At 52.1% G+C, this 26856-nt stretch overlaps 1 protein-coding gene across 3 annotated transcripts; it reads right to left on the bottom strand.

Annotated features, from left to right (window-relative positions):
- Positions 1 to 983: 983 nt before the first annotated feature.
- CAD (carbamoyl-phosphate synthetase 2, aspartate transcarbamylase, and dihydroorotase) lies at positions 984 to 26764 on the bottom strand. Of its 3 annotated transcripts, none has more exons than XM_066266754.1 (44): positions 26523 to 26764; positions 26131 to 26270; positions 22976 to 23105; positions 21935 to 22077; positions 21634 to 21775; positions 21271 to 21442; positions 20885 to 21070; positions 20595 to 20707; positions 20151 to 20296; positions 19749 to 19880; positions 19371 to 19604; positions 19020 to 19241; positions 18657 to 18845; positions 18282 to 18406; positions 17987 to 18117; positions 13766 to 13878; positions 13069 to 13313; positions 12622 to 12868; positions 12155 to 12253; positions 11740 to 11964; positions 11480 to 11662; positions 10846 to 11064; positions 9371 to 9538; positions 8620 to 8802; positions 8409 to 8513; positions 7728 to 7967; positions 7421 to 7502; positions 6975 to 7141; positions 6646 to 6810; positions 6340 to 6471; positions 5921 to 6122; positions 5392 to 5582; positions 5142 to 5282; positions 4842 to 4943; positions 4322 to 4418; positions 3641 to 3685; positions 3368 to 3540; positions 3183 to 3257; positions 2467 to 2679; positions 2244 to 2369; positions 1913 to 2068; positions 1726 to 1827; positions 1431 to 1525; positions 984 to 1323 (listed from the first exon to the last, which is right to left on the bottom strand). In XM_066266754.1, the coding sequence occupies exons 1-44, from the start codon at positions 26602 to 26604 to the stop codon at positions 1221 to 1223; spliced, it is 6681 nt and encodes a 2226-aa protein (XP_066122851.1). In that variant the 5' UTR covers positions 26605 to 26764; the 3' UTR covers positions 984 to 1220. The 3 variants fall into 3 exon arrangements, with proteins under 3 accessions (XP_066122851.1, XP_066122852.1, XP_066122853.1); XM_066266755.1 differs by having other exon boundaries at positions 3368 to 3537; XM_066266756.1 differs by lacking the exons at positions 984 to 1323; positions 1431 to 1525; positions 1726 to 1827; ... (4 more) ...; positions 3368 to 3540; positions 3641 to 3685 and adding an exon at positions 3708 to 4024.
- Between the last annotated feature and the right edge of the window lie 92 nt (positions 26765 to 26856).

The raw sequence follows: 26856 nt of genomic DNA, 5'->3' as shown, positions 1-26856 counted from the left end.
CCCCCCAGAAACTTTTCTGAGTCAGTTTCTGCATCTGCAAAATGGTTGGAAGGTTGGCATAACAGTAGACAATATGCTAAGTTCTTGCTCACACTTTCAAAAACCGAGTTCCTTCTCCTTTTCCTATTGCTGGAACACAGAACCGGCTCTTTGCATGAATAGGTTCTTCCTGAACGATGCTGGAGCAGTTTGGACTATCGTGTGTAAACACGTCCAATCAACAAATCACTTGATGCCTTACCACCTAAGAGGCTTCAAATCTAAGGGTGAGAACTATTTTATTCATCCTTGTGCTCACATCAGTGCTGCTTTCTACCCAGAGAGTGCTAACTGAAAGTCTGTCTCATTCTACTAGTGTTCAAGGAATGGAACAGCTCACATGCTTTGAGTGACCTGCAGAAACCCTAACTGCAGACCTATGAGCTATTTGACCACAGCACCTGACCCCAGGGTTTCCAAGCCAAAGTGCTCCTCAGCCCTCCACGCACCTGTCCCTCTGTCCCTAGTCCAGTCTGAACAGCCCAGTGTCAGGCAGAGGCTCCCACAGAAGAGGCAGGAGGGGCTCTTAGCAGTGATGGCAGCTGGAGAACTCCAGGGCAAGGCTTTGAGGATCAATGGCCGCCTGAGCTACTGAAGGAGAGGGCTAACCAGGCAGAGGAGAGGAAAGGCCGACGGTAACAAACCTCACCAGTCAGGCCTGGCTGCTCAGCCTTCCTTTCACCATGACTCACATTGGGTCTTTGAGAGCGGTTTAATGGAGGAGGGAGGGCTGAACGCGTAGCCAGGTAGCTCGACACTCAGAGCACCATTAGCATAATGCATTCTTGCCCAGAACCCTGACTCTGACCTAGCTGAGCATGCTGCTCAGCCCTGGCCAGAGCAAGAGCTGCCAGTTCTCATTTTCTGGAAGAAAGCTCTGCTTATTACACTCAGCATCCTATGCTGAAGCCAGAGAACACACAAGGAAGCAGGAACTTGCGGCAGTTAAGCTATTTATTAAGTCAGTAGAAAAACTGTACAGAATTGAGATGCAACAGAGAGGCAGGGTCGACGCCCATGCTGGAGCACTCCAGTCCAGTCCAACGCCCGAAGTGTGGCCTGCCCCTGTGTGTGTGCCCGTGAGCTACCTGGACGCCCCAGAGCATCGATCAAGTGTGCTGCCCCCGTGGGGGGCACTGTGTTCATGCCCAGCAGCTGGGCCTGCGGCTGCAGGCTGGGCCCTAGAAGCGGCCCAGCACGGTGGCTAACAGAGCCATGCGTATGTACATGCCATTCTCGGCCTGGCGGAAGTAGGCCGCTCGGGGGTCCGAGTCCACCTCCACACTGCAAGAGAAGGAAGAGTTACCATGAAGCCCCTGATGGCCTATATGGAACTAAATGCCCTTGCCTAGCCAGCCCCCGCTGTGTTCTCAATTCCAATGTCACGTCACCTTATCTCATTGACACGGGGCATTGGGTGCATCACCACCATCTTCTTCTTGGCCCGGGTCATGATGTGGGGAGTGAGGATGAACTGGCCGAAGCACTGCGAGGCAGAAAGGGGACCTGTCAGCACCTCAGAACGGGCGGCGACGAAGCCACAGCCCGGGCTCCCTTAGGTCCTCTGCACACCCACATGGATCATTACAACCAAGGGCTCCTGACCAAGCTCAGGAGCCCAGGCTTCCCCGCTCTAGTCTGGGTGCCCGGGACCAGCGCCGGCCCCGCCTCCACCCTGGCACTCACCGCTTCATACTCCTGGGTAGAGCCAAAACGCTCCTTCTGGATTCGCGTCATGTAGAGCACGTCAGTGTCGGGCAGCGCCTCCTCAATGCTCTCAAATTCCTCCTGCAGGGGGAGGCCGAGGCAGGTGACTGCAGTGCCAGGTTCTGCCTGCCTACCCCACGTCCCCCATGGCCTTCCAGGCTCTCACCTGCTTGGTGCCACGGGAGGCCACAAAGGCCCACACACTGGGTGGCATGCGCAGACTGGGAGGTGCCACGTAGCGCAGGCTGACACGGTACTGGGTGAGCAGGCAAGCCAGGGAATGCACTGTGCGCCCATGCTTCAGGTCCCCCACCATTGTGATCTAGGGGAGGAACCCAATCACCAGGAGGGCCCCAGACTGTGCTCCCTTCCCATTCAAAGCTTCTGGCCTCAGGACCAGGATGCAGGACTTCTTGATGCAGCACACTCCAGAATAACAGAGCTACTCTCTAAGGCCTCCCTCGCCAGACCTCCTCTGGGCAGGCCACTACGCTCACCGTCATGCCGTTGACAGTCCCAAGCTCCTCCCGGATGGTGAAGATGTCCAGCAGGGCTTGGGTGGGGTGCTCTCCGACCCCATCCCCAGCATTGATCACTGGCCTCCGGCAGTGCTTGGCTGCCAGCTGTGGAAACAGGCACACGGAAGGAGAATCCTATCTTCTGCATCTCTGCCTCAGTCCTCCCTGGGTCCCCAGGCACAGGCGAACAGGCGGGCCTCACCTCCACTGCTCCGGGCTGGGGATGCCGAAGCACCACGACGTCGGCGTAGCAGCTCATAGTCTGCACGGAGTCAGCCAGGGACTCACCCTTCTGGACGGAGGATGTGGCTTCCGAGAAGCTGAGCACAGCGCCCCCCAGCCGGGCCATGGCTGCCGCAAAGGAGCTGCTGGTCCTCGTGCTCACCTCGTAGAACATGGAGGCCATCACCTTCCCCTGGGAGGGTCAGGTTCAGTGTGTCTGTCTGTGTGGTCACCTTGGCAACACACAGGCTGCTGCTTGCCTCCCTCTCCAACTTACACAAGAGGGATGCTGAGAGAATCATTCCCCCAAACCTCCCCGTGACCTGAATTTCCATTATGTGTGTTACTCTGAGCTAAAGGCTCTGCCTCCAAAAAGCCACTGCAAAGCATCTGAACGAGACACGCCTTCTCTGGGAGAAAAGGAAATATCCTAGCTCCCTCCCATGAATACACCAGCACAGAGCAGGTGACCAGGTAAAAGGGCTGATGCTCAGGGCTTTGCGGGCCAGCAGCATGCTGACAGGACAGACATGGGGGACCGAGAGCAACAGGCCTCCCCAGGGCAGAGAAAGCCGAGTTACAGTGGGAGGTTCGCACTCACACGAGGGGCTTATAGCAGGGGCAGGGAGGCCCCTCTGGCCACTGCACAGCACTGCTGGCAGGGGCCGGATCCTCAGTTCACAGCCCTGCCCTGACCTTGAGGATGTCGAGGCTCCGCTCCTTCTGCACCATCATACGCAGCATGTGCGCCACATTGAACAGGTAAGACATCTAAGAAAGATCCCGAATCAGCTGGGCTGGCAGTGCCCTCCAGAGGTCCTAGCCCCGACCTGCCAGATCCTCAAAGCTCTGGGCATCCCCATACTCCCGCCGCCAGGCACCTGGTCCTTGGTGAACTGCTGGACGGACAGGATATGTTGGCCCACTAACGAGTGTAGCAGGGGTGAGGTCTGGGGGTGCAGCAGGCCAGGGGTCCCCAGGTTCTGGGGTGATGCCTGTCTAGGTACTGGTGGTGGAGGGTAGCAGGTGCCATCAAGGGTTCCCATCAGCTCTGCTGTGAGGGACGGGGCAGAAGAGGCTGGTCAGAGGGTTCCTTCTACCAGGCCAGCTCAGAGGTCCCCGAGGTGTGTGTGTGTTCCGGGGGAGCCTCTCACCTGGCTCAGCTGCCTTCCGAGATGCCTTTTCCTTTGGCTCCTCGGCTACAAACGGCAATAGGACAGATGTAAGTGTGCGGCTGAGGTCTGCGAAGAGCCCCCCTTTCTCCCAGCCTCTGAATCAGGGTCTGTGTTAAACCAACTCACACCACAGTAGCTCCAGCAGGTTAGAGGAGGGCAGGAAGGACTAGCAGCTCTGGGGACACACACGTGACTTCCCATGGGGGATGCTGTGTGTGCGCAGGTGTCCCCTCCCTGAGCCCTCCCAGGTGGCAAAGGGATCCTGGGGAAGGGGCACGGCCAGGCTCACATCAACCGACCACTGGGATTTACCCCACGCTCTGCTGCCCCGTGGGATCCCAGCTCCCGGGCACAGGAATGCAGCTGCCCACAACAAAAGAGGGCCCGTGAGAAGAAACTGTGGGATGCCTACCTTACACTGGGCAGACTAGTTTAGGTAAAGGCAGGTACAGTGGATCAGACTAGGATGAGAGGACGGCGGGAAGGACAGGGTAAGTAGACAGAGATGAGGTGCTAGGAGGGGAGGGCCAGGATCAGCTCTTCGGCCACTGAGCCCCCACCCCTGGTCCATCTGGAACACTTGCGGGGAGAGGAGCCTATCCCTACAAATTTTGGAAGTCCAGGTGGCCAACCCTCCCCATAACAGGACCTCTGTCTTACCTGGCAGACCTGGGTCCGAGGCTCGGTGGATTCGGGGTGGCAGGTGGAAGCGGCCATCAGGAAGCCCTGGGATGCCCCGGCGAGGCCTTTCAGGTGTCTGGAGAGAAAACATGGGTCTAGTGTTTTGAGAACAACTGACCCAAGCCCTTCTGAATTCAATCAATCAAAAAGTCAAACTGTTCACTATTCACATGGATTCAGTTCTCCATCACTTCCCCTCCTCAGCAGGGGCAGATGCACTGGCCTTTCAGAGGCGTGTACGAGCCCTGTGACAGGCCCCCAGTTATATCTCTGGTTAGCTTGATGGGTTCGTGTTCCCCATTCCCCATAAGCAGCCTCCCAAACTGAGAGTTGGTCTTGTGTTTTGCAGTAGACAGAGAGAGGTAGGTGGCAGGGATTTTAACTGTCAAGTGAAGAGCTTTTTGTCCCTGAAACCACCAATTAAAAAGTTTATGTCATTAGCCCTGCCCATGGCTGCAACTCCCAACACTCCCACTCTAGCCCCGAGCAGTGTGTGTACCGTGGTGACCTCCCCGGTGGTAGGGGCTGAGGGCGCAGGCTGGGGGACAGCTCCCTGAGGCCACTTGCGTACATCTTGTCCATAGCCTGGGGGTACCAGAACCTGCAGACAGAAGGCGGGGCGGGGAAGTGAGGAGGACACTGGACTGGCATCGAAGGAAAGGAAGCCAGCAAGGAGAAAAATGCTCTAGGGGCTCTTGGCCCACCCCAGGGCAGCTGGAGAGGGTAGTGGGACCGCACAGATGTGCTGGGGGAGCAATGAAAATGGCACAAGTGGGATCGGACACAGGCCACCACGTACCTGCCCATCAATATAGGCAACCTCTCCTCGCAGGACTACACGACGAACAGTGCCCTTCACCTTCTGCCCCTCGAAGGGTGTCCAGTGGGCCTTGGAGAAGGGCATGTGGCTGGGGACTGTCCACTCATGCTCCAGATCCACCTGACCAGAGTCATGGATTATGCTAAAGAAAGCTCACCCCATGGAAGAGACCCGAGGGCCGGTGAGCCCCCCACCACATCAAGGCCCCCTCGTCCCGCCACCCCCACACCTCCACATAGGTGTCCTCTTGCGGGGGCAGATGGAAGATCCGCCGAGGGTTGTGGTGCAGCCGCTGCAGCAGGTCGTCCAGGCTGAGCCGGCCCTCGCTCACAGCCGTCAGCAGCAACGGCAGCATGGTCTCAAGCCCAGGGAAGCCGGGGGGAGCCCTAGGCCCACACTTCTCCTCCAAGGTATGGGGGGCTGGGAGAGAGAGCATTAGCCTCAGCACCAATCACCTCCACATCTGGGAAGTCACACACACCACCAGGGCAGCCACCTGGGATCATCAAGTAGGGAAATGGGGACTCCTGCCGTTTTCTGGGCCCACACTTTTCCTCCACATTCTCTCATTTACGATTTTATTATGTGCTCATTTTTTTTTTCAATGAGCATTTATCAAGCACCTATCACAGACCAGGCACCGTATTAGAGGCTGTGATACCACACAGATCAAGTCTCAGTCTTCAAGGAGCCGGAGTGCTGGCCCAAATCCCAAGCTGGGGCCTCTGCTGGGCAGAGTACCCTGCAGGCGCTCTCACCATGGTCGGAGGCAAAGCAGTCGACGACAGCCATGTTCTCCCACAGGGCCTCCACGTCCTCGCGGGAGCCAAGCTCAGGCCGGACCGCCCCCTTCCCAGGCCCCAGGCGTTCCAGGTCCTCGCAGCTCAGGAACAGATGGTGGGGCGCCACCTCGCAGGTCACTGGCAGCCCCCGTGCCTTTGCAGCTTTAATCAGCAGGATCTGGGGTAAGAGCGGGGGATCTGGAGGAAGCCTCCCCTTGTGCCCTGCCCCATAAAGTTCTCACAGCCAACATCCCTTCTTGAAAAGTTATGGGACAGACAAGCCGAGGGTTCTGCCTCCAGGCTTCCCTGACCCTCTGCTGCCACCGCGGACTCCCCTGGTCTGATGGTGTTACTGGGAAAGCAACAGGGGCACCAGGACCTCTGGTGCCTCTCACCTCCTCCTTCCGTGCCACGTGACAGATGTGCACCGAGCGCTGGGTCAGCTGAGCCACCATGAGGATGGCGGCCACGCTCTGCCGCTCCGCGTGGGCCACAATGGGAAGGTGGGAAGGCCATGTCTCCAAGTGCTGGGGGCAGGGAGAACTCTCAGGGAGTGTGCAGAGCCTTTGGCTCTCCACGCTCGCCACAGCCGGGAGCCCTCACAGAGCTCCCTCGGCTCCTCACTGCTGTCAGCCCACTTTGTGGGCCCCTCCGGCCAGCAGGGACTGTCTGGCTGCCTCCTCCCACATGCCACACCCTACCTCCATCCACTGGGCCACACTGTCCAGCCGCAGCTCAGAGAAGGTCTCGTTGAGGTAGAGCTTCAGCCCTGCAGCAGACCCAGCCACAGCACCCAAGGTCCCCGCATTTTCTGACGAGGCTCCGAGGAATAAGGCAAAGTCACAGCGGGCGCCAGCCTCTGCCAGCTGCAGAGGATACATATGAGAGAGGGGCCATGGGCACCCATGCCAGCCTGGCACCAATGGCCTAGGCTCCTGGGGAGGGGCAGCAGGAGTAGGGCTCAGGAAGGCTGGTGGGGACACATGGTTCACCATAAAGTGGCTCACCTCCAGAAGGTGCAAGGGCTCACCTTCTGGGCCAGGGCCAGTGCAGGGCCATCAACGATGGGGGGCCGGGTATTAGGCATGGCACACACCATGGTGACGCCCCCAGCCAGGGCAGCGGCTGTGCCTGAGGCAAAGTCCTCCTTGTGTGTGCCACCTGGTTCCCGCAGGTGCACGTGGACGTCAATCAATCCTGGGAGAATATGGAGGCAGTAAGATCAAAGGAATATTCAGAGACACCAAGGGCATCAAGGAGGTGAGTTGTGGGGCCTGGAGAATACACGTCATAGCTGACGAGGTTCCTCAGTCAGGGGCATCGTGGATCAAAGAATGAAAGTGCTCAGAGTGACAAAGCTTCTGGGGCAACAAACTATGCAGTCCAGGACAGGGGGAGAGGCCCTCGCCACACCAGGGTCTCTACGCCAGCTGTAACCAGTGTCCAGAGCCAGGTCCTCCCGGAAGGTGCACTTACCAGGAAGACGCACAAGCTTTTGGGAGGTCATGCAGTCAACATGCACCTTCATAGGAGGGGTTGGCCCGATCTGGCCTAGGGCCTGCAGATGGAAACCACGGTCAGCTCTGACTTCAGGGCATCCTGGCAGCTGCAGGCAGGGACTGGGTTTCCCATAAATCAGGCTCCTACCTCTCATACTCACCTTCTCTCTGCAGCCACAGAGTCTGATTATTAGCATGGCTGTTTCAAACCTTCCCAACCCCATGACACCCTCTCTTCTCCCTTCTCCCCCATGTCTTCCTCCCGGCACCCAGGTCTCAGTTACCTCCACAAACAGTTTGGTGCATTTGATATCAATGATGAGGGGCACGGAGAAGTCAGCGGCCAGCCGTCGAGTACGGTAGCCCTTGGTGACAAAGGAGGAGAGACGGCGGCCCCCAGCTCCTCGCATCGACAGGTTAATCACAAGCTCAAAGTGATTCTCAGCCAGCTGCTCCAAGATGCTTCGCTGTGGTGGGCACTCCCCATCTACTGCCTCCTCGAAATGCCAGTCCACAGCTGTTACCTGCGGCCCAGAGACAAGGTCAAGGCCAATCTGAGCCTGGCAGGGGTGTCAGATGACCAGCCTGCAGGGAGGGGAGGTGGCCCAGGAGCCCATGAGGAGACTGAGGACCCATAGGGCGGGGATCACGGCTCCCTGCATTTGCTAGTGGTAGTCTATCTGCAGACAGGGAAGATATTTAAACTTGGTTACCAAGGACTGTGTGCAGTCTAAGCCCACACACAAACACACACACAATGAGAGAGAGCAAATTCTAGAAGAAAATACATCAAAATGTTAACAAGTGGTAGAGAGATTGTCAGGGATTTTTTTCTCTTTGCTTTTCTGCATAGAATATATACGATTTGTACAACAATAAAAGCAGAGGAGGAGGCAGAGAATTCTATGCTGCTTTCAAACCCTTGCAGGAAGGGCAGCGGAGGGTAGGCCCTGGAGCCCCAGTACCTTGACGCCGTGCTCGGTGTAGAAGTCAGCAGTGCCCAGACTGGCATAGAGGCTGTAGCCCAAGCTCTCCAGCAGTCGTACGGTTGGGAGCAGCTCACTTTTGTTCTGAAACAAGCAGAAGGAAGATGAGGTTGTGTTTCTCCCACCTTCCGTTTCAAGGTCAGGCCATCTGTCCCATCTCTCTACCCACCCCCTCGCCCAGACTCTGTACCTTATAGCTGCCAATGGTCAACAGGATGTTCTTCTTGGGAATCTTAAAACCAGTGCTTAGCATGGCCTTGAGGTAGGCCTCACAGCGGCTCTCCCCAAAGCCAGCCACTTCCCCGGTGCTGGTCATTTCCACACCCAACACCACGTCAGCGCCCGCCAGGCGGGAGAACGAGAACTGGGGCACCTGAGGGAGTGGGATGTGACAGAGGCCAAGGCGTGAACACCTGTCTCCCCGCAGTGGGAGAGGCAGGCACAGTCCCCTCGAAACAGCAGGGTGCCCACCCCGCCAGCCAGCCACTTCCCCAACACTCCCAGGCCTTCCCTCAGTGGCCATGCAGCTGCCCCCTGGCCTCGGAACACTTCCTCAACAAGGTCTGCAAATCAAACATCCTGGGCGTCCTTCAAGGCCCAATTCAAATGCCACCTCCTCTCTCAAGCCTTCCCCAGTCACCCTTTTTGGAAGTGGCACCTACCATCTGTAAACTCTTAGCGTATTCTGTTTCTATCTTTATTATGTAGGTTTATTACAGACTGTTTTATAAACAAGCTGGTTTTGGACCCAACTTCTCTTGCCTCCATTACAAGAGTGTAGGCTCCTAAGGGACAAAGGCCATCTCATCACTCTTATGGCCTCGCGACGCCCTGCCGACAGCAGGTGTCTCGTTTACACGTTGACAATTTGCGGAGTGAGGGAACTCTCCTGCTGTCTCCCTGCTGCTGACCGCGAACCTCATGGTTTCAATTCTCCTTACCTTGACCCCCACGACTCCAGAGCCAGTCATGAGCCCCACGGGCTCCACTTCTTCCCCCATGATGACTCGTGTGGCCAAGGCTACTAGGTCTACACCGAGGGTCTTGGAGACAAAGGGAAAGGAGCGAGACACACGCACGTTGCATTCAATAACTTTCAGCTGGTCGTCCTGGGGCAGAGAAGAGAATTGGTCAGGTCTTCTGCAGGTTGGGCTTGCCAACACCACCCTACTGACCTCAACTCTTCTTCTCACTCACTGTTCTGTGGGTAATCAACCAGTTTAAAAAACCCTGACAAAGCCCTGGCCGGTTGGCTCAGTGGTAGAGCGTCAGCCTGGCGTGCAGAAGTCCCGGGTTCGATTCCTGGCCAGGGCACACAGGAGAGGTGCCCATCTGCTTCTCCACCCCTCCCCCTCTCCTTCCTCTCTGTGTCTCTCTTCCCCTCCCGCAGCTGAGGCTCCACTGGAGCAAAAAGATGGCCCGGGTGCTGGGGATGGCTCCCTGACCTCTGCCTCAGGCTCTAGAGTGGCTCTGGTCGCGACAGAGCGACGCCCCGGATGGGCAGAGCATCGACCCCTGGTGGACGTGCCAGGTGGATCCCGGTCGGGCACATGCAGGAGTCTGTCTGACTACCTCCCCATTTCCAGCTTCAGAAAAATACAAAAAAAAAACACACAAAAATCCTGACAACACGGTGGGTCCTAGATATCACCCCATCCCTCCAGCCTTCCTGCCTACTTTCATGAGGGCAGGAGACAATGCAGGGTTCCCTGTCACTGGGGCTGGCGTGGAACGAGGAAGTGCTGTGGCCTGTTAGTCCCTTCCTTTAGTCCAGCGCTTTTCCTTTTAAATATTCCTTTTTTATTCCCGGCCAGGGCACATAGGAAAAACGCCCATTTGCTTCTCCACCCCCCCCCTCCTTCCTCTCTGTCTCTCTCTTCCCCTCCCGCAGCGAGGCTCCATTGGAGCAAAGATGGCTCAGGTGCTGGGGATGGCTCCTCGGCCTCTGCCCCAGGCGCTAGAGTGGCTTTGGTCTCGGCAGAGCGACGCCCTGGAGGGGCAGAGCATCGCCCCCTGGTGGGCAGAGTGTCGCCCCTGGTGGGAGTGCCAGGTGGATCCCGGTCGGGCGCATGCGGGAGTCTGTCTATCTCTCCCTGTTTCAGCTTCAGAAAAATACAAAAAAAAAAAAAAATTCCTTTTTTTAAAAAAGTTTTATTTATTTATTTTAGAGAGGAGAGTGTGTGTGTGTGTGTGTGTGAGAGAGAGAGAGAGAGAGAGAGAGAGAGAAAGGGGGGAGGAGCAAGAAGCATCAACTCCCATATGTGCCTTGACCAGACAAGTGCAGGGTTTCGAACTAGCGACCTCAGTGTTCAGGGTCGACGCTTTATCCACTGCGCCACCACAGGTCAGGCTAGTTCAGTGCTTTTCAACCAAGGACCAGCTGTTGAAAAATACTGCTTTAGCCCTCTATTCCTACCTTGGCAATGAGCTGCAGGTTGAAGGGTCCCGTGACCTGCAGCTCCTGGCCCACAGCATGCACGATGGCTTGGATCCGCTCCAGGGTTTTGGCAGTGATGTCTTGTGGTGGGGTCACCAGCGTGGCATCCCCTGAGTGCACGCCTGCATTCTCCACATGCTCAGAGATAGCGATGGCCGCCACCACACCATCACAGGCCACAGCATCCACGTCAATCTCCTGGTGAAGGGGGCACGCAGGGCAATGTGGCGTGGCGCAAGGCCATTTTCCTCTCCCACTTGTCCCAGGATTCTCCCTCCCTTTTTTTAAAAAAATATTTTTCTTTATTCATTTTAGAGAGGAGAGAAAGAAAGAAAGAGAGAGAAAGGGGGGAGGAGCAGGAAGCATCAACTCCCATATGTGCCTTGACCGGGCAAGCCCAGGGTTTTGAACTGGCAACCTCAGCGTTCCAGGTCAACGCCTTATCCACTGCACCACCACAGGTCAGGCTGGATGATCCCTTCCTTTAAGAGCTCTGGTGCAACCCATCTTTCCCAGCTCACTGTGCTTACGAATTTCTATAGGACGAGAGGGGAGGGCCTCCTTTAGGGCCAGGAGCCTGCCCTCAGAGACCTCTTCGTCTGTAGCCTCCTACCTTGGCCTCCTGGATGAATTTGGAAATGACCACAGGGTGCTCCTTGGAGACGGCTGCTGCGCTGCTCAGGAAGCGCTCCAGGTCCCCGTCAGTGTAGGCCACATTCATTGCGGCGCCACTCAGCACATAGGAGGGGCGCACCACACAGGGGTACCCCACGGTCTGGCAGAACTGGCGAGCTGACTAAGGGTGCAGAGAGCTTAGTTAGATTGGTCACACTCACGTGACATCCTCCAGCCTCCCAGCAGGCCCCAGCCCACCTCTAGGTCACTGAGCTCCCTCCACTGAGGCTGGCTGATACCAATGGTATCAAGGAGCCGGGAAAACTTGAAACGGTTCTCAGCTGAATCAATGGCTTCAGGGGAGGTGCCCAGCACCCGGCACTGCTGCCTATGCAGAGCCATGGCCATGTTGTTGGGCAGCTGCCCACCCATGGACAGGATCACGCCTTCAGGGTTCTCCAGCTCATAGATGTCCATCACCACCTATGGTGCAGGAGAAGAAACAAGTGGTGGTGACAAGTGGGGTCAGGGACCTCAGCCTGCTGGCTCACTGCTCCTCACCCTCCACCCATATCCCCTCACACCCCACAACACCCGGGAAATCTTAGGGCAGCCAGCTACCTCCACTTGGTTCTGGCTACTCAGGCTGAGGGGCAGCCTTCATTCCTCTTACCTCAAAAGAGATCTCATCAAAGTAGAGTCGGTCACACATGTCATAGTCGGTGCTGACTGTCTCTGGGTTGTAGTTCACCATGATGGTCTTATATCCCATCTGCAATGCGGAGGGGACTGATATTAACAATTAGGTGAGAGGAAGAGATGGAGAAAAGAAGCCAAAGCCGCAACTTTAGAGAGCACCACCTCAGCTTCCTGAAATAGCGGTACAGGGCACTCGGCGAGGAAGGGAAGTGGAGCTGGCGCTGGCTGCAGGCATTGGAGAAGCAGGTACAAAGTGTTGGAAAGGAGACAAGTGCATTGTGTGGGGCACAGGCTAAGGGGACCCTTGTTCCCAACCCAAGGCCCTACAACCGATGTAAAGAGTAGCAATGATCAGAAATTGCCATGATTTAGCCTGGGTGAAAGGCACTCTCTGAATCTGAACAGAACAGCAGAGAAAGCATGAGAGACTAGCCCTCGGACCTTCCGGAGCTGCTGGATGCAGCCCACGGCACACCAGTCAAACTCGACGCTAGAGCCGATACGGTACACGCCAGAGCCGAGGACCAGGACGTGAGGCGTCCGGAAGGTGAGATCGTGTGTGGTGCTCCAATATGTCAGGTACAAGTAATTTGTCTGGGCTGGCCACTCAGCTGCAACCGTGTCGATCTGTTTCACCGCCGGGCAGATCCCCAGTTCCTGACGCAGCTTGCGAACAGCCAGCTCTGTGCTACAGGAGAAAGGGCGGAGACATAGGCCCTGGGAGCGGTGCGGACTGAGCAGGGTAGGGACCACAGAGAGCAGTACCCGAGGGATGAAGGTCAGGGCCTCCAAAGCTCCCCACTCTCTCTCCTTTCCGAGGGCCCTCCCTGGTACCAAGGTTCACTGCCCCACACTTCCCAGCCCGAGGCCCTCACTGCCGTCTCTAACCTCAGAACCGCAAGGGCAATCTGTTTGTCTGAGAAGCCCAGGCGCTTGGCCTGGTGCAGCAGGTGTGGGGGCAAAGGCTGGCCGCGGTGCTCCTCCAGCAGCTGGGCGTGTGCGACGATGCGCTTCATGCGGTGCAGGAACCAGCAGTCGATGCGTGTGAGTTCGTACAGGCGCTCCACTGAGTAGCCTGCCCACAGAGCAGCGGCCACCACAAAGATCCGCTTATCTGTGGGCGTCTCCAGCTCCTAACGGGGGAGAGGGCAGACAGAGGGAAATGAAGGACTGTGCAGAGGTAGGAGATGGCAGAATGTTAAGCAAAATGTTCCCGATCTACTGTCAGCACCTCAAAAAGCCTGATGGCAGGACCGTCAGCATCTTAGAAAAGGAAACTGCAGCCCAGAGCAGAGGCTCTGCAGTTGCAAAAACCTAGATAGATCCTGGCTCTGCCTCTTGCTGCTTATGAGGCTTTGAGCCAGTCCCACAAGCTCTCTGAGCCTCAGTTTCCACATCTATAGTCTCACAATACGTCCTCATATAATGACAAATGAGATGTCACAAAATTCTCAGCAAAATGGAAACACAGCAAAGGTTCGATAATGATCACTGCTACTATTACAGGTAACGGGCTCATGGGCTGGGGACAGAAAGCAGCAGGGTCTATTTTAGGGGTACTGCTAAGGGAGGGGGGGCCACTTACCATATCACTGACTGGCTTTACTGTGTGATCGAAGCCCACACAGTTCTCATCCACCATGCGCAGAGCCTTCTGGAAGGCCTCCTCAAAAGAACGCCCAATGCCCATGACTTCACCTGGAGACAAAGGATATCAAGACTGAGGGCCTGGTGGTAGGGGGAGCTGCCAAGAATGTCTATGGCTTACAGTCAAATCTCTAGAAGCTTCTCAAGTCAAGTCCCATGGTGATGGGATTTATGGTATTTCATTATTGATAAATTTTAAACTTTCAGCTCTTTCCCCACAATTTTCATGTTTTGCTTATCAGTGAATATGGAATTAAAATAACTAAAATGGGCATGTGGATACTGGAACATGTTACAATTTATCACAGTGGCCCCCAAGAATCAATAGTTACCCAGTTATTTGGTTTGCTTTATTCATATTGCTAAGACACCATCTGGAATCTGACTTATCCCTTAAAACTTTTAACAAGTCTGGATAATAGGAAAATAATCCCACTACTCACTGAATCTTCCCTGAGCTAGTCACATTTATAATCGTCACTTCAGAGTATTTCCTCCTGGACATCCTTTGCATGTGTGTTTTATACATGATAGTGCACGTATGATTTCCATCCTGCTTTCTTACTCCCCATAAGCATGTTTCCACATTGCTTTGTGACCTTATCACCAGCAGTTTAATTCCTGCATGATTTGTGGTGTGTGTGTGTGTGTAACAGAGACAGAGTGAGTCAGAGAGAGGGACAGATAGGGACAGAAAGGAAGGGAGAGAGATGAGAAGCATCAATTCTTCATTGCAGCACCTTAGTTGTTCATTGATTGCTTACTCGTATGTCCCTTGACCAGGGGGCTACAGCAGACTGAGTGACCCCTTGCTCGAGCCAGCGACCTTGGGCTCAAGCTGGTGAGCTTTGCTCAAACCAGATGAGACTATGTTCAAGGGGTGAGCTTTGCGCAAACCAGATGAGCCCACACTCAAGCTGGCGACCTCGGGGTCTCGAACCTGAGTACTCAGCAACCCAGTCTGACGCTTTATCCACTGTACCACTGCCTGGTCAGGCTAATTCCTGCATGATTTACCTCATTTAACTGCTCACTCACTGAAGGACATTCAGTTTTGTAGTGCTTCTCGTTCTAAGTGAAGCTAGGATGCTTTTGGTGCTTTGGATTTGCTCCTTAGTGTAAATTTCCAAAAGTGCAGGGGCAACAGGTAAGACAAGTTTTCTGGCTCTTGATAAGTATTAATTGTTTTATAGAAGTTTGTGCTTTACATACAAAGTGTAAGTTTAACCAACCTTCTAAGTGTGTATAAGCATTTAAAACAATTTTTGCTAATAGTAAAAATATTATCTAATTTAACTAGATTTCTAGTTACTAATGAGAGGAAGCCTCCCCTCCAGTTCGCTTATTGATTTCCTCTTCTGTAAAGTTTTGTTCATGACCTCTGATGTTTTAGCCTACAGTCTTCAAGTATTTTTCCCAATATTTTTTATTTACTATCCTAATATTTGTTTTTTCCCCCTTAATATTTGTTTCTTTTAAAAAATTTAAAACGGCCCTGGCCGGTTGGCTCAGCGGTAGAGCGTCGGCCTGGCGTGCAGGAGTCCTGGGTTCGATTCCCGGCCAGGGCACACAAGAGAGGCGCCCATTTGCTTCTCCACCCCTCCTTCCCCTCTCCTTCCTCTCTGTCTCTCTCTTCCCCTCCCACAGCGAGGCTCCATTGGAGCAAAGATGGCCCGGGCGCTGGGGATGGCTCTGTGGCCTCTGCCTCAGGCGCTAGAATGGCTCTGGATGCAACAGAGCAACGCCCCAGAGGGGCAAAGCATCGCCCCCTGGTGGGCATGCCGGGTGGATCCCGGTAGGGTGCATGTGGGAGTCTGTCTGACTGCCTCCCCGTTTCCAGCTTCGGAAAAATGAAAAAAAAAAAAAAATTTAAAACATCAAGGTGCCAATAGTAGGGTTAAAGAAGTGGAATATAAGTGATTTTAATTCCTTTGTAATGTGGTTATATTATAAAAGTTTTTGTTTTCGGTAAAAGAAAAACTCAACACACTCATACTTGAATGTTGAGAGAAATTCTGGAATCAAGACATATACACCCAAGTTCATCTCTGTGTGACAAGATTAGAGGCGATTGATTATTCTTTGGTTAAACTATCTTTTCTTTTCTTTTTTTGGACAGAGACAGAGAGAGAGTCAGAGAGAGGGGTGGACAGGGACAGACAGACAGGAAGGAGAGAGATGAGAAGCATCAATTCTTCATTGAGGCACTTTAGTTATTCATTGATTGCTTTCTAATATGTGCCTTGACCGTGGAGCTACAGCAGACTGAGCAACCCCTTGCTAGAGCCAGTGACCTTGGGCTCAAGCTGGTGAGCTTTGCTCAAACCAGATGAACCTGCGCCCTAGCTGGCGACTGCAGGGTTTCAAACCTGGGTCCTTCGCATCCTGATCCGACACTCTATTCACTGCACCACTGCCTGGTCAGACAAACTATCTATTCTTTGTAAAAACTTTTTCTTGATTTTTAGAGAGGAAGGAAGAAAGAAACATCAATTTGTTGCTCCACTTATTTATCATTCATTGGTTGATTCTTGTATGTGCCCTGGCCAAAGATCGAACCTGCAACTTGGCACATTAGGATGATGCTCTAACCACCTGAGCTATCTAGCCAGGGCCTAAACTATATTTTCTAATTTCTCAATGATAGATATATCTTACGTGTGTAATAAAAGTTTAAAAAGTTACCAATGATCACACTGAATAATTCTTGGATAGATATAAAACAGTGAAATGTCTCATCCAGGAATCAATCTTTGATTGTCTATTTTCTTTCTTTCTTTTTCTTGTGGGAGAGACAGAGTCAGAGAGAGGGACAGATAGGCACAGACAGACAGGAAGGGAGAGAGATGAGAAATAACAATTCTTCGTTGCTGTTCCTTAGTTGTTCATTGATGATTTCTCATATGTGCCTTGATCGGGGGACTACAGCAGACCAAGTGACCCCTTGCTCGAGCCAGTGACCTTGGGCTCAAAGCTGGCGACCTCAGGGTCTCGAACCTGGGTCCTCCACATCCCAGTCCGATGCTCTATCCACTGCGCCACCGCCTGGTCAGGCTGACTGTCTATTTTCAACCCACTTCTTCTAGCCACAATTATGGCTTTGTTCCCATGTTTATTATAATTTTCATATAACAGAAATTCATCTCCAGGAGGAACAACTTGGCAGTCTTGTAAGATTTCTAAAAATTCTGAAATAATATCTGAGCTTAGAGTTAACTTGTTTAAAGGCTACCACTACTTGTAATGGAAATTTGAGAACAGTGAAATGCTCTTCTTCTTAGCAGGTGGCACTTTGGTTCATGCACATTCTTGTTTGGGCTGAAATGTTGTAGAGGACAGTCTAAGGCACCTTAAAAGGACACTATGAGGAAGCACAGTAACTCAATTCCAGCATACTCTACCACTTTACGAAGACTGACCACTATGGCCATTCACTGTCTACCTTTTTCTATGAAAAAGATCTCTAAAATCCTGCTCTGATCTTATACATGTTAAATCAAACCAAAACAAAAACCTCTCATTTAGTGACTATGGCAGAAAGTGCCCAGAGAAGGAAATGTGCTAAGAATGGTTACCATCGTGCTGACTTGGATAAAGAAGGTTCACAAAAAAACAGCAGTCATTGCCCCAAGCATCAGAATTTAAACTAGCATAGAAAACAAAACATCACTGCCATTTACACCCTAAGGGCCATGGACAAAATGCCATGAAATGCTGTGGGTGGAGTTTCATGGCACTGGCCTCATTATGGGACAGGAATACTAGCAACCAGGTCTAGTTTTCAGTTCTTGGCTCCGCCCTCTATTTGGCCACAATACTTTCCTTTGTGGGCATCTTAGTTACTCAATGGTAAAATGAGCAATGAGATCCTCTGATGGCTATCACCCCATCTCAGAGATCCTGACATATCACCTGGGAGGGGAGGTGGCATGTGTATTATAACATAGATTTCCAGATGCCTTTGATTCCCACTCCTAGTAAGTACTACCTTAGTCTGAATGTCCCTATTAGCTCTAAGAAACTGTATTCCCAAGAAGCTGCTAATATAGATGCTGAAAGGCCATGCCAGGGAACTAACTCTATGACATTTTAGACTCTTGGGACAGATGGGACTCCGTGGGGTGATCTGGGGAAGGGTCACTTGGGATCTGTCCCTCACCAACGCTCTTCATACAGCTTCCGATCTTTGTGCTGACGCGGAGGAACTTGCTGAGGTCCCAGCGAGGAATCTTCACCACACAATAATCCAGGCTGGGTTCAAATGCTGCTGTTCCCCCGGTCACGGAGTTCCTGGGAGCCATCACGTGGGGGTGCCAGAGGAACAGGTGGGAGACATATAGGGTGAGCTCACAGGTAGCTCTCTCCATCCCCACACATCCAGGCCAATGTCCTTTTTATATGCCCTGTCCACGAATGTTTCCTTTACGTCCCTGATCCCTCCCCCACCCTTGTACCTGAGCTCAGGCAGAGGGATGCCCAAAGCCAGCTTGGCTGCCACATAGGCCAGTGGATAGCCTGTGGCCTTACTGGCCAGAGCGGAGCTGCGAGAGAGCCTGGCATTCACTTCAATGATGTAATACTACAAAGAGAGAGAACAGAGTTACCAGATAACTAGCCTGGAAGGGCTACCTAAGAGAGATCTCAGAAAGGCAACAAAATAAAGCCCTCCCCAAGGGATGGATAACAGAAGCCCCCTATCCAAGGCCCAACCCTACCAAAGACAATACTCCAAGGTCTGTAGGGCCAAAGGGCCTCACTGCCTTGAGGCCTCAAAATTATGGAAGGAGGTCCAATAACTAAAATGTCAGCTCCGGGACCTACAGTCTCACCTGCTCAGACTCAGGGTTCAAGGCATACTGCACATTGCACTCCCCAACGATTCCAAGGTGCTGGGTCACCTTGATGGCCGTCTGCCGCAGTAGCTGGTACTCCCTGTCATTCAGTGTCTGGCTCGGAGCCACCACAATGGACTCACCAGTATGGATGCCCAGCGGGTCCAAGTTCTCCATGTTACACACCTGTGAAGGGAGGGTACCATGGAGGTCACTGCCAAAGCGGGTCAGGCGAGACCAGAGCCTTCATCCATCCTAGGTCTTAGGGACAGCAAACCCTCCCAAGACCTCAGCCCAGGCCTCTGCTCTTACAGAAGCTCATACTGCCTGACCCTACTCCCACCCTGGCTCCACACTCACTGTGACACAGTTGCCAGAGGTGTCTCTCACCACCTCATACTCAATCTCCTTCCACCCCTTCAGGGACTTGTCCACCAGGACTTGGCTGGTATGGGCAAAAGCTGGGGCCACGAGAGCAGAGAGCTCCTCTCTGGTAGAGGCAAAGCCAGAGCCCAGGCCTCCTAGGGCAAAGGCGGCACGCACCAGCACAGGGTACCCCAGTCGCTCGGCGGCTGCCTGGGCCTGCAATGAGAAGAGAGGAACGAAAAGGTCAGGCCTTGACTGCTTGCTGCACAGAGTCCCTGGACCCAGGGAAAATAAGGTGTAAAGAAAAAGGACACCATTCTACCTCCCTCCAACCATCTCTCAAACCTGTTCAAGAGAATTTGCTGCCTCACTAGGGGCCACATGCTCTCCAATCTCCGCCATCCTGGAGGCAAAGGCACGCCGGTCCTCTGTCAGCTCGATGGTCTCCACGGGTGTGCCCAGGACCCGGACACCATACCGTGCTAGCACTCCAGCCTTAGTCAGCTCCACACCACAGTTCAGAGCTGTCTGGCCCCCAAAAGTCAGTAATATGCCATCTGGGCGCTCATTACGGATCACCTGGGGAAGGAGAGAGGAGAATAACAGACAGTAAGACCTTGGGGTTAGGAAATGGGTTAAATAAGTTTAGAAACCCAGTGTGACCACTGGATCCCCCTGCCAACAAGGGTCCCCCTCCTCAATCTAGCCTTACCCCGGTCCTACCTGGGTTACGTAGTGCGGCGTTATGGGAAGGAAATAGACCTTGTCGGCTAGCCCCTGGGAGGTCTGTACTGTGGCAATGTTGGGGTTGATCAGCAATGTCTGGATGTTTTCTTCCTTCAGGGCCTTGATTGCCTAGGGGGATAAAAATGGCATTTCAGCTTTGACTGCAGAAGCAAGACCATGAACAGTCTCAGATGGGCACTTCTCTTCCTCTTCTCCCTCCCTGTGCTCTTAGTCCGCAACAACCAACTTCTATCCCTCAGCTCCTCACCTTTCTGCACATTCCCAGACCCTGTCCGCCACTGCCTCCCCACAACCAGTGTTCAAGCCTCAGCCTTTCTCCCTAAGACTATCCATTCCCGAGGCACACACACCCAGAGGGGCGGGATGAACGTGATTCACCTGAGAACCTGAGTAGTCAAACTCTCCAGCCTGGCCAATGGAGAGGCCCCCTGAGCCCAGGATCAGAACCTTCCGTGGTGGGGGCGGCCCAGAGCCCGGGCTGGGAGTCCCAGGCGGACAGAGGCGCTCAGCAAGCCGCTCTCGAACTGTGGAAACAAAGAAAGTCAGACTGCTAGAGATGAATGAGACCTGTGAGAAATCATCTGGGTTAACCCCCTCATCTTACAGAAGAATCCAGGACAAGTCATGCCTCTAATGAGTGGCAGAGTCAGAAACAGAACGCAGGACTCAAGACTTAGGAGCTGCTTTCAATAGAAGTATAAATAAACCATCTTAGTTTGGTTGCCCTCCCAACCCACCCCCTTAACGTCCCAAACGTATGTTTCCGGAGGTATGTCCATCCTAGAGCCAGGCTTCTTAACCCAGTTCTTCGCAGGTGCTTACCTGTCTGGCCACCAGGGTTTCCAGCCTTGGCTTCTTTCACAGTTTCCAGAAAGATATCAAAAAGAAGCTCCATATCTGAAGGGCCAGCGTGGTGCTCTGGGTGAAACTGGACACTGTTGAAGAGACTGGGTTATAGAACCTGTCATCCTGGGCACTGGCAGCCTCGGAGGTGGGTAATGAATGGGATGGAAAACTGGGGCCCACTATCATGCTGTACTTTTATCTGCAAGAACCAGGGGGCTTCAAAGCTGTGCACACCCAGTCACTGTGCCAGAATCACCCAGGCTCACCTGAAGAAGGGCAGGTTGTCATGTACAATGCCTTCATTGGAATGATCATTGGCGTTGATGAAGAGGGGGAGCCAGCCTGCTGGCAGGGAGTCTGTTTCCACAGCAAATCCATGGTTCTGGGATGTCAGAAAGCAGCGCCCAGAGCCCACCAGCAAGCAGGGCTGGTTATGGCCTCGGTTCCCGTATCTGGCGATGGAAGAATGATGAGTCACAAGTCTCTTTCACCCTCCTTCACCGCTGGACCAACGCAATTCTTGTTGGTCTGAGGACTCTTACCAGCTCCTGCTCTGTTTCAACACTAACAAACACTGACTGAAAGCCCATTCCCAAGACTCCCCTCCCCTCACGTCAGTACTGCGGGCCCTTCCTCTCCCCATAAGTCCCACCTCATCTTATAAGTCTTGGCCCCAATGGCTAAGGCCAACAGCTGGTGTCCCAGGCAGATCCCGAAGACAGGCCGGGGATTAGGCTCAGATAAGACACGGCTTAATGCAGATATAACACTGGGATAGGAGGCGGGGTCACCAGGGCCATTACTCAGGAAGAGACCCTCGTATTCTGGAATGGGCAGAAAAGATGACATCAAAACCAATATCGAATTAGAGACACCCTTGCAGCCCTTTACTTAGAGCAAAAGCCCTGCTCTCCATTGTCTTCCCTGCAACTCATGTTGACTTCTAACAATTAGACCAAGGAATATATCTTCCACCTATGCTGTTTGTGGTCCTGCTGAGACCCCTGCTACTTACCCTGGCTGTCCAATGTGTGGTCCCAGGGTACCACAGTGACCTCAGCCCCACGCTGGCATAAGCATCGAATCTGATTATACTTGAGGCCACAGTCCAAAGCAAGGATACGAGGGGTACCTCCTGAATTGAAAACCTGTGGAGCCTGAGAAATAGAGGGCAACATTGGCATTTGTGATTAGTGGGTACAAATCTGTGCACACCAACCCCTAACTTTGTCTGATTCTCCCTGAAGTCCCAGTTAGAGGGAGAATGTAACTACTCTGTTAATAGCTTGCAACATTCTCCCACTCTACTTTTGTACCTTAATGGAGACCTCCGGCACCAGGGGGCGGGCATTGGGGTCCAAGAATGGCAGGGCTGACGGCTCTGTCCCATCCTGCACCAGCTTGCCCAAGAGAGACCCTTGCTTTCGCAACTTCTTAGTCAGCTCCCGAGTGTCCACTCCTGTCAAAATAGCACAGTCCTAGATCACACTCCCCCAATTCAGTCACATATGAGGTTAGGGTTTCCAGCTGCACTTCCATTCCAGAGCTCTGAGTCACACACAGCTGTTCTATGGGCATTAAAATCCTGGGCCATCCTGATGGAAATACACTACCATCAGGTGTTCGTGCCAAAAATATCACATCTCAATTGTACCATGACTCTAGATAGACCTGTTTATAGAAAATAATACAGATTTATCTGTTTACAGAAAAAGAACATGCTAAATGACACTATAGGAATATAATCAACAAAATGCAGACTGTGGGATACTCCAAAGGAAAACTGACCTGTTTTTTTAAAAAAAGGTTACAAAGCCCATAGAGTAAAAAATATATAACCAAATGCAATGTAGGGATCTTGTTTAGACCCAGAGTCAAACAAACTAATTGTAAAAAAAAAAAAAAAAATTTAGATAACTGGAAAAATTTTAAACCTTGCCTGGATATTCAAATATTAAGGAAATATTACTAATTTTTTAAAGGTATGATGTTATTGTGGTCACGTTTTAAAAGGATACCTTTTTCAGATATTTAACTATTTATGGATGAAATGATACATCTGAGATTTGCTTCAAAATAATCTGGCTGTTCTAGTAGTGGTAGTGAAATATATTTAGCCCTGAGTTGGTAGCTATGGAAGCTGGGGGTTCATTACAGACTATTCTCTCTGCATGTTTGAAGTTTTCCACATGAGCAAGAGCTCAGTTCCTTGCCCCCAAACCCAATCTAAACCCTCAAATCAGATTTGTTTTCTCACAACCTTGGACTCAAGTTCCAACAGTGCACACAGGTCTTCTCTTGATTCTTCTTATCCACACACCTATGCTCTGCCTGAACACACTGTGTTTGCACCATACCTTGCAGGCCAGGTATGCCATGCTGCTGCAGCCACTCGTGCAGGGTGCGGACGGTGCTCCAGTGGCTGGGAGTAGGACAGCACTCTCCCACCACCAATCCTGCCACGTGGATTCTCGAGGATTCAAACCACTGTTGATGGAAGGAATAGACTGCAAGGAGCCCAGGGCCATTGCATACCTTCCTACGTTGTCTTTTCACATAGTACAGTATGGGCCCTGTACTTCAGCCACACTGAATGACCTGCCATTCCTAAAACACATCAAGCATCTCATACTTCTGCCCTTTACCAGCCATGCTGTCCCCCATCTGGAGTACTGTACACATGGTCCCAGGGTGCCCGATAAATAGCTGAAAATAACATTTTCCTTTTTCTTTCCTTCTCTTTTAACCAAAACTCAGACCACAAATCTCCTCTTCTGTAAAGCCATTCCCACTCAGCCACTGTGTTTGGCCCTCCCCCTTTAGAGCTCACCTAAGCTCACTTCATTTCTAGTGTTCTTGCCATTTACAGCCTAATGTGAATGTAAATTCTTCACAAAACTGTGAACTCAAGAGCAAAGCGACTGATACACGGTAGCAGTCAAAAAACATTTCTGAGTGCTGGGGGAAGAGATAGTGAGCATAAAAAAAGACAAGGTCCCTATCTCACAATGTTAATTTGTTACTTAGTGAGTGTAAAATTAACAAGGTAACATGTAAATAAACAAGATCATAATTACAGGGTCTTTCAACATGGCAGCAGTGAGACAGTTGAAGTGAGAAGGGAGTTTCTGTGAAATGGTTTGAGTGCCACAGAAAAAAGAAAAAAATATTTTAAAAAATCATAATTACAGGGTATGATAAAAACATGTAAGACAGGCAGGTGTACAATATCTTACTAAATAAAAATAAAGGTTCAGGGAACAACAGTAAGTATGATTATACCCTCCCCCTTCATAGGGGACTATATATACAAAAGAACGTAACACAGATTTGTTCCCTGTATGACCTGTGGTGGCTCAGCGAACAAAGTGTCAACCTGGAATGCTAAGGTTGCTCGTTCAAAACCTGGGCTAGCTTGACCAGGTGGTAGCACAGTGGATAGTGTCAGACTGGGATGTGGAGGACCCAGGTTCGAGACCTGAGGTCCCCAGCTTAAGCACGGGCTCATCTGGTTTGAGCAAAAAAGCTTACCAGCTTGAGCCCAAGGTCGCTGGCTTGAGCAAGGGGGTACTCGGTCAGCAGTAGCCCCACGATCAAGGCACATATGAGACAGCAATCAATGAACAACTAAGGTGTCACAACGAAAAACTGATGATTGGTGCTTCTCATCTCTCTCCGTTCCTGTCTGTCTGTCCCTATCTATCCCTCTCTCTGACTCTTTCTCTGTCTCTGTAAAAAACAAAACAAAAACAAAAACAAAACCCTGGGCTTGCCTGGTCAAGGCATGTATGAGAAGCAACCACTATGAATTGATGCTTCCTATTCCTCCTTCAACCCTTTTCTTTCTCTCTCTCCTCTAAAAATCAATTTAAAAAAAAATTGTTCCCCAACAGATAAGCATTTAATAACTAAACAGATAAATAGGTAATTTATGTAGGAGGTAGTGATATAGTCAAATCACATGTTTAGTGGAAGATATAAAGAAAGATGGATATTAAGTTTGTTATTTAGGAATTCGAAAAATAGTTTGGCAGGCTCTGCTGGTTAGAGCAATGTCCCGATATGCTAAGGTTGAAGGTTCGATCCCTTGTCAGAGCACATACAAGAATCAATCAATGAATGCATAGGCCCTGGCCGGTTGGCTCACCGGTAGAGCATCGACCTGGCGTGTGGGGGACCCGGGTTCAATTCCCGGCCAGGGCACATAGGAGAAGCGCCCATTTGCTTCTCCACTCCCCCCCCCCTTCCTCTCTGTCTCTCTCTTCCCCTCCCGCAGCCAAGGCTCCATTGGAGCAAAGATGGCCCGGGCGCTGGGGATGTCTCCTTGGCCTCTGCCCCAGGCACTAGAGTGGCTCTGGTCGCAACAGAGCGACCCCCCGGAGGGGCAGAGCATCGCCCCCTGGTGGGCAGAGTGTCGCCCCTGGTGGGTGTGCCAGGTGGATCCCGGTCGGGCGCATGCGGGAGTCTGACTGTCTCTCCCCGTTTCCAGCTTCAGAAAAATACAAAAAAAAAAAAAAAAAAAATCAATGAATGCATAAATAAGTGGAAAAACAAACCAATCTTTCTTTCTTTCTCTTTCATTCTTTCTCTTTCCTTCCTTCCTCCCTTCTTCTTCTTTCTCTCTCTTCTTCCCTCTCTAAAATCAACAAATTAAAAAAAAAGTTTGGCAGAACCGTGTCCAAGAGGACTGATCTGCACATGGACAAGTACATTAACAGCACATGTGCCACAAAAGCATCTGTGGTGGTCTGCCGGCTCTAGGAGGCCTTACCCTGGTTCTGTCAGGGCCTTAATTTTTCAGGTTTATAAAATCAATTTTGTCATTGTTTACAGTTCACAAAGCTGAAAATTAATATGTTAACCAAGACTCTGTGTTAGAAACTAGAATGCAGTGTACTTTTGGTTTGTGATGAGGAATGGTCCCTTCTGAGGAATAACAAGTGTGTCCCTTACCTCTCCAAGTGGAAAGAAGGCTATGGTGATTTCCCCTATTAACTTGTGTTGATTTAATTTACAAATTCCAGAGAAGGAGGGATAGGGGAAATCTGTGAGAAGAAGCTGAGTTTTCTTATCTAGAAGTAAGAATGCTACTGAAAGTGGTAGAAAATGAGGCAAGGTAAGGAAAGTAGGTTTATAAAATGATAATCAACTTCACTGGTTTGATAGGTCAACTGGGACCTACTGTCACTGGAAAGGGTGTGACCCTAGTTTCTAGTCTCTTTCCCACTCATCCATTGAATCGTAAAACAAAGTACTGCTCCCATCACAGGACTCTGCTGCTCAAATGTCTTCACTGGTTTCTCACCAAAGACCAGTCTCTGGCTTGGCCTCTAGTACTGTGCTTCTCCAGGTATTTAACAAACCCTTCATAGTACAGTACTTGTTTTATCACTTCTGTACAAATCTTTGTTCTCTTCAGGATGCCTAGCAGAATGTCAATGTCTTCACTTCATTAACAGCTAATAATTACTTATTTGAAAAGGAATATAGAGAAAGCATTGGGTGTGGCTACCTTGCTGAGACCGAAATCATCCACTTCATCTGCAGGGATGCCATAGTTGCCGATCAGAGGATATGTCAGCACTAAGATTTGAGCTTTGTAGGAAGGGTCAGTGAGGGCCTCGGGGTAGCCGACCATGCCGGTTTGAAACACTGCAAGAAAGGCAGGGCTGGGGTTCGGGCGAGGCACTCTTTGGAACTCTGCCTCACGCCATGAGAATGCCCCTGTGAAGGCTGCCTTGGCCGTGAGAGATGAAAGAAGCTGGGTTGGGAACCTGGGCGCCGAAAAGGGAGGGGGGGGGAATTGGGCAGGCGGGAAAATGGCGGGGTCTGGGCAAGGCAGGTTGGGCAAAGAAGGGCAGCAGAGAGTGGGATGAGGTCGGCAGCCGAACCGGGCTTGCTTACCCACTTCTCCCGCAGTCGACACAGCGGCCCCAAAGGGCTGGCCCCGCAGGACCAACCCATCCTCCAACACCAGGGTCGCCATGGGAACGGAGCTCAGAGACGTGGGCAAACAGAAAAGCTGGAACTATAGCAAGTTACCGCCTATAATGCAACCACGTGAGGACTGCAAGCCCCAAGTCGGCACACGTGGCTAGCTGCGCGGCTGGCTGGAGCAAGTACGCGGCAGAAAGCGCACGAGCCCAGACGCTCTGCGAGAAGGCAGACTGCGGCGGCGCGGGAAGCGAGGGGGCGGGGCCAGCACGTAAGGGGCGGGACCAAGGCGGCTACTAGGTTG

The sequence above is a fragment of the Saccopteryx bilineata genome, chromosome 3, assembly GCF_036850765.1.
Source record: "Saccopteryx bilineata isolate mSacBil1 chromosome 3, mSacBil1_pri_phased_curated, whole genome shotgun sequence".
In the NCBI taxonomy this organism is placed as follows: Eukaryota; Metazoa; Chordata; class Mammalia; order Chiroptera; family Emballonuridae; genus Saccopteryx; species Saccopteryx bilineata.
This window is presented reverse-complemented; position numbering and strand designations above follow the sequence as displayed.